Source organism: Aythya ferina, assembly GCF_964211825.1.
Source record: "Aythya ferina genome assembly, chromosome: 1".
NCBI classification, from domain to species: domain Eukaryota; kingdom Metazoa; phylum Chordata; class Aves; order Anseriformes; family Anatidae; genus Aythya; species Aythya ferina.
The window spans coordinates 92,303,574-92,314,690 of record NC_140296.1 but is presented as its reverse complement, the minus strand read 5'-3'; the positions used below and the strand labels follow the sequence as shown (position 1 = coordinate 92,314,690).

General features: G+C 45.7%; 1 protein-coding gene across 3 annotated transcripts in view; it reads right to left on the bottom strand.

Annotated features, from left to right (window-relative positions):
• Nucleotides 1-3,821: 3,821 nt before the first annotated feature.
• Nucleotides 3,822-11,117, bottom strand: part of LOC311430414 (cystathionine beta-synthase-like) — a 32,707-nt gene continuing 25,411 nt past the window's right edge. For all 3 annotated transcript variants that reach the window (XM_084506950.1, XM_084506949.1, XM_084506951.1), the window contains 2 exons: nucleotides 9,596-9,680; nucleotides 3,822-8,425 (listed from right to left, as the gene is read on the bottom strand). In XM_084506950.1, coding sequence (XP_084363076.1) covers nucleotides 8,316-8,425; nucleotides 9,596-9,680 — 195 coding nt within the window. In that variant the 3' untranslated portion in view covers nucleotides 3,822-8,315. The remainder of the gene's footprint in view (nucleotides 8,426-9,595; nucleotides 9,681-11,117) is intronic.

Genomic DNA, 11,117 nt, shown 5'->3' with positions numbered 1-11,117 from the left:
TGGTAGAGCAGGCATGTACCCAGCCTGTTTTGCCCCAGGGAAACTGAGGATGGCAGGCGTTTTGACATGTTTTTAATGCTTTGTCTGCACCTGAGTTAAGAACAGAGGAGGTACTTGTCTACAGAAGACTGGCAGGGGTCTGCACCGATGTCCCTGTTGTGTTTCCACACCACATAGACAGGCCAGGAACTTGACAGAGCGTGCGCACAATAAGAAGGTGGCTTGTGGGTATTTAATCTTACCTTGCCATTCTGCGGCGTTTGTGTTTAAGCATTATTAACTTGAAAAAACACAAGAGCGCATCACAAGCCTGAAGCTCTTTGTGCCACATCAACTTGCACTGCCCTGTGTTTCATCTGAATGGTCACACTGCAGCTTTTGCCCTGCAGGATCCCACTGTCTGGGTACAGAGGGGAGGCGTCTCTGTTTTCAAAGGACCGTCCTCCTGGCTCTTTGCAGAGGTAGTTTCATGGCAGTCACCTCAGCAGGGGTGGAAGGGACATAGCACTCAGGTTTTATTTTTGGGTGCTTGGGAGGAAAGAGCTTTTGTGGCCCCAGAACCTTAGGAGCCACCCAGTTACTATTTCTTACGAGGAGACTGGGAGGAATCACCAGCACAACCAACTCTAAACACAGCGGGTTTCCCACCTTTCGCAGGCCAGACCACTGTGCTCGCCCATGGGGCCTGATCAGAGCATGCTCAAATACTGATGTGTCCAAAAGGCATCAGTCTCCCACATATTACACTGTGCATGGGCTACGGGGGCAGTATGCACACACAGGCCATTTGCCCTGTTTGTTTGGGTGTACGGACCCAGCTGGTTGCCACTAAAAGCAGAGGCTGCTTTCCAAAATCTGTGAGCTGGCAGGTGTGAAAGAAGAACACGCATCTGTTTGCTGAAAGGAGCTGTGAAGGATTGATAGTTAGTGAAGGAGCAGTGCACCCTGCAGCAGACACACCACTTGGCTTTGCTCCTAAATACATGGACTTTTCTTCAGGATAACGTGGGTCAACAGGTCACAACAGGTGACTTGGCTGCTCTCCTCATGGCCACACCACTGCTCAGGGCCTGCAGACTCTTCCCTCCCTTACCTCTTACCCTCCCTTAACTCTTAATCTCCATCTCCACCACCAAGTGAGTTGACTACCACAGTGTTAGGCCCTGAGCAACATGGTGGCTGGACTTAGCCATGACGCATGGCTCTCCTCACACATCTCCTCCTTTGCAGGAGCCACAGTCTGAGCTGGCCTCGAGCCCGGCAGCCGCCCAGGCCTGTCACAAAGACAGCTGAATCCCAGGTTGTCCCTGAAATGTGACTCAGCCACCTTGCACCGAGAGCCCTGGCTCTGGGGTCACTTATCCAGGGGCTGTAAAATAAAGGCCTCTGTGAACTTGAATGCTCTGTGTTGCTTTGGATCCTGTCATGGAAATTTGACCAGAGGGTGCTTCAGGCTAAAAGCTGTTCCCAGGTCACAGCCGGAGCCTCCTTCATGCCACCTTGCTGCTAACACAGCTTGCACAGTTTCATGCCTTGAAGCAAGGCACCCTGCCCTGTGCTGCCTGTGCTCCCTGAGGACAGGGCATGGCCTGCATGGCACTGCTGCGGGCGGCACCGGGACCCCTGCCTCCATGTCCTCCTGCCCTTCCCTTGGAAGCAGGTGAAGCAGAAAGCCTGCCCACGACCTCCCTGTCAAGAGGAACCAGGCTCTGTGGGCTCTCCGTCCAGGCACAGCATCCCCAGGTCACTGTGCTGGGTTTGCTTGGCTCCATTTTCCCTTCACCATCTTCCCTGCCGTGTCGTTCATCCCCTCCCTGGCCTCTGAGGGGACAACCTGGTGCACCCAGCTGGAAATGGCAGCACTAAGGGACACTGCCTGAAGCCTTCTTGCACCTACAGCTTCACCAGCCCTGCAGCATCAGCCATCTGAGCTAATAGCCATCCCCAGAGGGCCAGGGCAGCTCCCCAGTTCACCCCGAGAGAAGCCCACCTCCTGCTCCCAGCAGAAATGCTGCCCCAGTGCTAACCAGCCCAGCTCTGTTTCGTTATCGCTTTGTTTCTCTGGGAAAGGCCAGGACAAAAAAAAAAAAAAAAAGCCTGGAAATCCTCCCACGGCCCTTTTACAGCCACCTCCCTCTCCAACGGCACGCTTCTGGTAAATCATTATAAATAAAGAGTGCCCTCGGGAATATTTCATGAGCAAAGCTCAGGCGGAGCTGGTTTTACCTTGCACTGGCAAAAGGTGGTGGCACCCCCATCAGCAACACGTATGTTGTCTTTTTTTTTTTTTTTTTTTTTTTCCCAAAGGGAATTTATTGCCTTCATAAGGTAGCTTTCCAGACTGAAGTCCTCCGGTTATCTCCAGAGCCAGAACAGCAGATTGTACCCAGTAATTTTCCCTGCATCTGTAAGCCGTGAGGAGGGGCATCTCCGCAGCTGGGGACGGCTCGCTGCTGGCAGTGCCATTAGGCAGCGCCTCAGCCAGCAGGAGATGCCTTCAAAACCCTGGTGTGCACGGCCCCCTTGTGCCTAGCCCTGGCTGCTTCTCTCCAAAACCACACTGCCTCAAAAATCTGACCACCTTGAATTTTTCACCTGGCTCAGCTCCCTTCTGGGGGCTGTGTCTGGGGCCGCAGCCCGGAGCGGGGCAGGAACGCCTTTAGCCTACTCCCGAGGTGGAACTTGATCCCGCGAGCTGCTGGCTGCTCTCCGTGCCCCGTTAGCCTTTGGCCTTTCTGCTGGAAGCCGTGTCTCGCAAAGGTGAGCCTGGGAGCTACGTTGGCCCTTTGCATATCAGGCTGCGATTATCACGACCCCGCTGTGCTTCTCTGCCGACTGCTGAAAGGTGAAGGTGAGGCAACGATCCGCAATCGGCGCGGACAAGGACAGCATGTCGACTAATCATACGAGAGGGATGTGTAAGGAAAGTTTCCTGCATCAGTCACCTGCTGGGTCAGTCACCCCTCGCTGCTGGATCAGGAGCAGGAAGATAAAGCCGGAGATAAAGCGCTCCACATGGGAGGAGGCAGATTAACAATGCTCCCGTAAGAAAACCCATGAGCTAGCGTGGACTTCATCCTGCACTGCCCCAGCACCTGAGGCAGGCCCAGGAGGTCCTCCCTGCCCCTGTGTGATGGAATAAGGTGCCAGCGAGGCAGGCTGGCTGGGCCCTGAAGCTATTTGGAAGGGGCTGAGCAGGGACTGGCCCCACAAGGCACTGGGGACTGCAAACCAAGGCCTAAGAGCTTTACTTGCTTGCCTGAGTGCTACAGTGTGCCCTCACCCTGCTTTAACTTGAGCAGTTGCCAAGAGGGAGTGGAGCTGAGCAGCAGCATGCAGACACAGCTCTGAAAGAGCCTAGTCAGCCCCACCGTTTTCCTGCAGATTAAGCCACAGAACAACTGTGTGCGTGTTACTTGCGTTCATGCACCTATTACCTTTCTAACCTCACTTCAGGTCCCTTCGTGTTGCCTTCTCCCAGATGCAGGCGAGCCCATACCCTTTGGATTCATTCACAGATACCGGTCCAACTGACTGCGCAGGCAGTTCTTCCTGTAGAAACTTCAGTGGTATTTCAGACCTACCTCTTCATCTTTCTTGTATGATACAGAAAAAACAGGACTGTAATAGAGCCGGCCCTGAGAAGCAGCCCACGGCCTGGCTCACCGACAGTCCTGCAGCTCCCTGGGGACAGAAGAAGAGAGCTGCAGTCCATACACGAAGTGGGAGATCATCTGCAGCCAACAGAAACTTCGTCCAGTCTACAGCCTAATTAATATAGCTTCACCTTGAACTTCCATTAAAAATAAACCGAGTCATTCTGCAATCAAACAGCTTTTATTGAATTCTTTATATTGTATTGTGAAGGTTTGTGCAATAAATACAGCACGTAGTATTGATTTCTCCCAGCTCCTACAAGCATAAAAAGACTTCCCTTTCTCACAGGAGCGTGTTGACACTACGCAGGAGGAAACGCTGCTGGACGACGGCAGCAACGCTAGGCAGCTCCTACTGGCGAGTGTGCTGTGTGAAATCCACACCGAAGTTTTCAGAAACCATTTATGGATGAGCTTGGTTGGCAGCTGAGAGGAACCCCAGCTATACAATGCTCTGGAGTCAGCCATAGCTTGTGGAAAAAGTGGGAAGTAATATTGGTCATTGCAACTCCAAGGTGATCCTTATGTTGTTGCCTGGTAACTTCTTGCGAAACGTACAGTTTTTACTGGGTAACTGTCTTCAAGTGAGGAAACAAAAGGATTTTCACAGAGCCAACACTGAAGCAAGAGGACTGATACTCTCTTACAGTGACACACAAACACAGCATAAATTGTTTATATAAATAACCATGTGCAAAATAGTTTTCAGGCTTACGGTCAGCATTTGCTTAACCAGTACAGGTAAACAGAAGATGCAGGCACCCATTTCAGGAAAATAAAAAATAAAAAAATACCATAGTTCTGTTCAAGTTTTGGACTTTTACTTTGGGTTAAAGACCAAACAAGCAAACAGATGTCTTTCTTGGTCCTCACAGTATTTGAAACAGATGAGTCAAGCATTAATACAGCCCTACAACTGCTCACTAGGATCAATGTGACAGAACACTTCCAAGTATGCAGAAAAACAGCACGCTCATGAACTTTCACATCACAGCCCCCTTCTCCTTGCTGTCATCATTCCTACTACAAGAAAGAGCTCTGGAAAGTTTTTCAGTCATTCAGTGACTCCAGCTATTTCCCCAGCTCCTCTGATCAAACAGGGCTGCTGCTCTCAGTAAGAGCAACTGGTGACCACCATCTTCTTGGGCCAGTTTAGAATGGGAAACAGCTCCTGCTCCTAACCAGCTGCACATGCAGAGCAGCTGGATTACTTCAGGTTACTCACTTGGATTGCTCCAGTGTCACATCCCTGCTTCCCTGCCGGCTCCAACCAACCCTTCCTTCTTAGTCAGCAATACCACCTGTTTTTCATGACATGGCAGAGATCAATTTATGAACAGCAAACTGAAATAGCAAGCTGAAATTGTCACACTTTTCTGTGTCATTAATCCCCTGCTTCCTCAACCCTGTCTTAGTAATCTTACTTCTTGGACTGCTCTTCTGAAAATAACTTCAGGAATCTCCTTCTACCCTTCTCATATTTCTTGCAATTCAGTTAGGCTGGGACATGGAGTTTTGAGAGGGACAAAAAGAAAAGGGAAAAAATCCTGAAGTGTCTCTCCCCACAGCCAAGATCAGATGGAAAAACGTGTGGAAAAAAAAAAAAAAAGCCAACTTTTAAGAGCAACAGTAATGGCAAAATTTAGCAGCAGTGACAGCTACAACTGTAGCAAACACTTCAGTTAGCAGCATCTCGTGAAGGCACAAAATGTATGGACATGTATGAAAATATATCTGACAACAGTATTTGAAGTAATTGGGAAAGGAGTTCAGAAGTTTGGCTGAAATAGTAATACCTACAGGGACACAACTGACCATTTGACTGTCTATGCTAAGCAGCAGATGATTTAAGAACCACTAAAAGAAGAACCATGCCCTTAACTGTGCTAAATTATTTATTACCCCCTGGGGAGGTAGCTCAAAAATACAGTTTGAAAGATGACTTCTTACAGCCATCACTGACAGAGTGTAAGGCAGAGCTGTTCAGCCTGGAGAAGTTAATCCAGATTTGAAAGAAGCATCTTTAACACACCTATCTGGTACTCGCACCAGGTTCAGCTTTCCCCAGGCAGAGCACCGAAGCTGGGGTTGCTCCTACAGTGAGAAAGAAATTACCACAAAGCATGAGGTTAAAGAAAAATATTTAAAAAAAAAACTACCGTCCTCTAGAACCAATTATTAATGAATGGTACATTTTATTTTATTTTTGTTAAACTTTGTGGCAGTTTATTCCAGAGCCCTAGGAAAAGTTGTCTTAAATCTCAAAGAAGTGTATGAATTTAATGGTTAAACCACAGTTTCAGGGAAGTATCTCCTGGTGTAACTGACCCCTTTCCTACAACTGGTGTTACAGATGAATCAGTTTTGGAAGGTGCCTCCTCTCCCCAGTGAGCCACGTTGTTGACTCTTGCTGTCTAGCTTCTACAAGGAGAATTTGAGAATATTAATCCAGCCCCTGACAAAGTCTCACAAGGTGGATCTAAACTGTTATTTGTCCTTCTTCAGGCTCAGCCTGCAGTATTTGCACGCGAGGGATAAAGCATCAAGCTGTAGGTGCTGGAATTAAAACTGCAAGGGTCATCTGCTTCCACCCAAGCCACAGACAGCAGATCCCTTTGGTGATTCTGCTGCTTCCTTTCTCTCCTCACCTGACAGCAACACAAGACCTCCAACTCCCAGCTGTTTGTTCAGTCTGCAAGTCTCCACCACCACCATCACTTACTGGAGGAAGCAAGTGCTTTTTTAAGAGAGTGGGGGTCATGTTACTTCATTACCAGCCCTAATCAGAAGGGAGAGCCAATGTTTAAGAAAGTAAACTGAATGAGTACAGAATAAACTTAGCATCCATCAACACAGCTTTAAGGAGTTAACAGAAATCAATCGGAGACTTCATTACCAAATTTTTTAGCATTCACCAAAAAAGCAGCAGCTAGAAGGCCAAACAGCCCATCACGCTCTTGGCAGGCAGACACCACCACTGGTGTCACCTCTTTGTCTTTCAGCTCCTGCTTCCCCTCATTTTTCTGCTCTCCTCTAGGCCTGAATCACCCAACATGGAACCACAAAAGGTCGGATTTATGCTTTTGCTCAGCAGTGATGTGGGACAGGGCTCTCTGAAGGGGGACAGAGGACACCTCTCCTCTGAGCACACAGTTCCACCATGTAAAGCAAATTCCATTGCCACAGGGAGGCCAGTGGGGTAGAAAAAAATCAATTTACAGCAGGTAGAAGGTAGTAAGTGCCATTGTTTTTTTTTTTGTTTTGTTTTTAAATAACACCTTTGTTTTCTCTTATCTGATTCATTGCCTTTTTTTTTTTTTTTTTAAACACTATCTTACCACCAGTAGCCCCAGCCAGCTGTAGTGTTTTCTTACTGCAGTGGAAAGAGATAAGCTAAGAAGAATGTCACTGTTGCTGATCATAATCTGTATTCTTGGCAAAAGGCCGGTCAGCATACGATGATTAGAGCAATCTTAATTAAGACAAAGAATAGCTACTCTTCTCCTTTAACCACAGAGCGATTCCACCCATCATTACCACTAACAGAAGTCGGAAGAGCACGGTGTGGCTGAGCTGCTACTGCCAACAAACTTTGCCATGGCTACACGGGTCAATCTCTATTGAGAAAAATCCAGAGAATTATGGAAGTGGTAAAAAGTTGTAGCTGTATTCACCTGCTGCACATTACATGAAGGAGCTCCAGCTTGGGAGTACTTGAACAGGACATCAAGAAAAAAAAAAAGTGTTCACAGCTCTTGACAGATTATATTTGGCTTCTTTTTTATTAAAAAAAAAAAAAGAAGAAAAAAAAATAAAAAAAGAGCAGGCATAAATATAGATAAAGAGGAGGGTGGGTGGTAAGGAGAAGGTCCTAGATGGAACAGCATTCTTCAGGCAAGAGGCTCAGTCTTACTTTCTAACCTTTCCACCCATGCTTATCAATGTACAGTTGGAAAAAAAAAAAAAAGAAAAAAAGAAAGGTCTATCTTTGCAGTGAAAGCTGTTGTGCTGTGTAGAAGAAAGTCACTATTTTGTCTGTCAGTTCGTTGTCAGGCCTCCAGTCATGTCAGTTTTGTCTCAGAGGAGCTGGTTGAGCTGAACACCAACTTTAGCTCTCACACTTGCCCCCTATTTCACACTGATCTCACCGAAAGGGAAACACTCTCCACACCCTAATACCGTTTTGTCTCTACACTCATTGTCTAACTTAACACCCCTGCACAGAGGGGAGAAAAAAAATAATAAAAAAGCTTTCCAGAGCTCTCCTGGACCTCTGCTTTAGTAACTCTGTATCAACATGTTTAATGCATCTGAAAATGTTTTTGAGAAGCTGTACTTTGGAGACAACGGGTAAGGAACACACCAGTTAATTTAGGCAACATTTTTACATACACATGTATAGGTATAAAAATAAATTGTCTTAAGAAATATCGTGTAACCTGATTAGTAAACAAGTTCCCAGAAGCTGTGCAATACGCTAAAACGCACTGGCTGTATAGCTGACACCAGGATAGCTCATTGCTTATTTCCAGAATTTAAAAAAAAAAACACACACCTTAAGGACAGAGCATTCGACCTAAGAAATAAACCTGATTATTTTTTTGTTGTTGTTGGAGATTGCAAAACATTGCTGACGAGGCTCCGGGCTGCTCCTTGACTTTAGTTGGACTTTCTTTCCCGTTCTCTGGCAGTTACGAAGTTGAGCAGGTCGATGGCTGTGACGATGCCAAACACCATTTGCCGCTTACTGGAGGAGCCATCGGTGTGATCTACACGGAAACAGAAAGAGGGGATTTAGGAGGCACACAGGTTAAATATCTTCCCACCTGGTTTTAATGGAGTTGGTTGTAAAGCCAGGTGCCCAAGTGATGTCCCCTGTATGTTGAGGGGAGCCCCAAAGTCATCTTGGCCGACAGTCACAGGGGGAATGGCAAGGACTTTCAGTTCAGAAAGGCCCCCTAATAAAAGGCCTGTAGGAACTGAAGCAGCATAGAAGGAAAAATAAGGATCCATTGTTGTTAATTTCAACATTAAAATTCAAACCAAACCCTTTGTTACAGAGCATATTTTCCTCATATGTTAAGTTTCTGCCACTCTATCTGAAATAGCTGCAAATTGATAATATCCCATTTGAACCAACCATCACTGGAGCAGGACATGCAACACTACTGTCCTCCTACACCCCTGTCAAATACAAGGTGAGCATAAAATCACAGTGCAGCATCTTCCCATTCATATCTTAAATCTTTATCCACCCTCCGAGCATTTTTGCACTGAGAGCACAGGTTCAGGGGATTTTACATTGTGACCACAAAGCTTTGATCTGGAAACCAAATGATCTGAAGGACCTCTGGCCCTTTACCTATGGTCTAGAGTACCTCATTCCTTCAGTCTGGCTGTATTGAGATGCTTCACCTACTTACGCTCGATTTGTTCAGCCAGCTGAATTGTCCTGGACTTTTAATTCACCCTTTTCATTTATTTTTTTTCAATAAAACAAAATTATTCGCATGTAGCAGTGATACACTCAACTTCTGAATATTTTTTTTTTAAAACAGTCACTTCCAGTTCAAAAAGGAAGCAGCGTAAAGGGTTTTGAAAAGGTTGAAGAGTAGGGTTTGTAGCAAAAATATAAATTGTAAAATTATAAACTGTCCAATGAAAGGGAATAAGTTATTTTAAATGAGATACAAAAGAAAAATATTAAATTATCTTCAGAAGGTGACGTCAGCATTGACATCTATTTCTTACTGCACTTCATGAAACTGAAGATTTTACGTTAGAAGGGAAAAAAAAAAAATGAGTTAACCTGGGACACACAAACAGCATTTGGCTATTTGGCTTCCTTAGAGCATGTTTACACATTCACACTTGCATGTGCTTCTTATTATCGTTCTTAAGAAGATTACATCTTGCAAGGTGCAGGACATCATACTCACACTGAATTTGTTCGTGGACCACTAGAGCAAAGTGGTCTATCTCCAGGATATGAGAGAGCTTCCCCAAGTTGTCTTTCAGGTTAATCTGAAGAAAGAGTTACAGAACTTCAATAAAGCAGTCCACTACATGTTTATAATTCCCATATACTCCATCTAGCGTTAAAAGCAGTACGTCAGCATTTATATTCTGCTCACATCCTAAGTATTGTAAAACACCAGCAAATCAAGGTTGAGGTAAAAGATCAGAGATTTTTTCCTTTGTCTCTGATTTCCAGGAAAAGAAACAAAACAGCACGTGAAATCTTCATTCTGATTCTGGAAACAAAATGAATGTAACGAACAGCTGAAAAATTTTTATGAGGGAGAGGGTAAAAAGTAATCCATGTGTAACAGGAGTGTGTACCATAAAACTCGAGATTATACTCCGTGATTTTACTTCAGCAAGACTGGGAAAGTGAATGAATCAGGCTGCAAATCATTGTGGAAGTGAATAAAATCTGAGAACGCAGCAGGGTAACAGAGAAAAGCCCAAACCAGCCAAAACCAAAAATAAGAGTGAACATTACTTGGCTAACACCCTATTCTGGTATAAATCAAGGAACTGAGAATCTCTAATTCCTTTTTAGTGAAACGGTTCAACTTGGATAAGACTAAACAAGAAAGCACCCCGTGTTGGCTCTACAAAAAAAGAATACGGGCCCTTCTGAAACACTAGGCTAATCGCCGCCTGGAAACATCTGAAAGAATGCATAAAGCTGTTCTTCCTCCACGCTTTGAAGTAGTTAGCAGCAGCAACGCGTCTATTATCCAGGTGACCCTCCCCAGCTGACAGCAGCAGCCACTACCGGATGTACTTTCATTAAAGGGGATTAAATTAATTTGTAGTAAAGAGAAGTCTTGCACTGCAAATGAAAGGCAGCTTTTATTCTGCAACCAGCTCAACTTTTGACTGGGAAATAAACACCACCAACACGAACAGTTGGGCTGGACGGGAACCCAGCGCTCTGGTTTCCAAACTGTAAGTGAGAAGAGATCAAAAGGAGGATTCCCAGCAGCCTTAATTCCCTGTGTTTAAAAGGACGAGCAGGTTACGGTGCATACCAAAGCATCGATCCTTAAGCTTATGTGTAAGGCAAGGGGCGGGGGGAATTTGGACTTGCTGCCAAGTCACGTTAGCTGTCCATCACCACCACTGGCAGGCAGTTTTGTGCAAACCTAGCTCCAAAGCCTAACGTTTGGCTTTAGGTTCAAAGCTCACCGAGGAGCAGAGCCCCTTGCCATCTCGTTGTATATTACCAACAGGTCTGTCTTCAGGGACTGGATAAGCTAAACGACCGGGACAGGCAGCCCATAGGCAGGACAGGGACAGCTGTGAAGACCTAAACATGTTTTTGAAGTGTTTAATGGAAAATTGACAGGAGTCCCACAGTTCTCACCTATCTCACTGCTGCTTATTTAATCTCCCTAACTATTTTGCTCATGAGTTTTCCCACATTTGGTCTTTTATTATTCTTATTTAAAT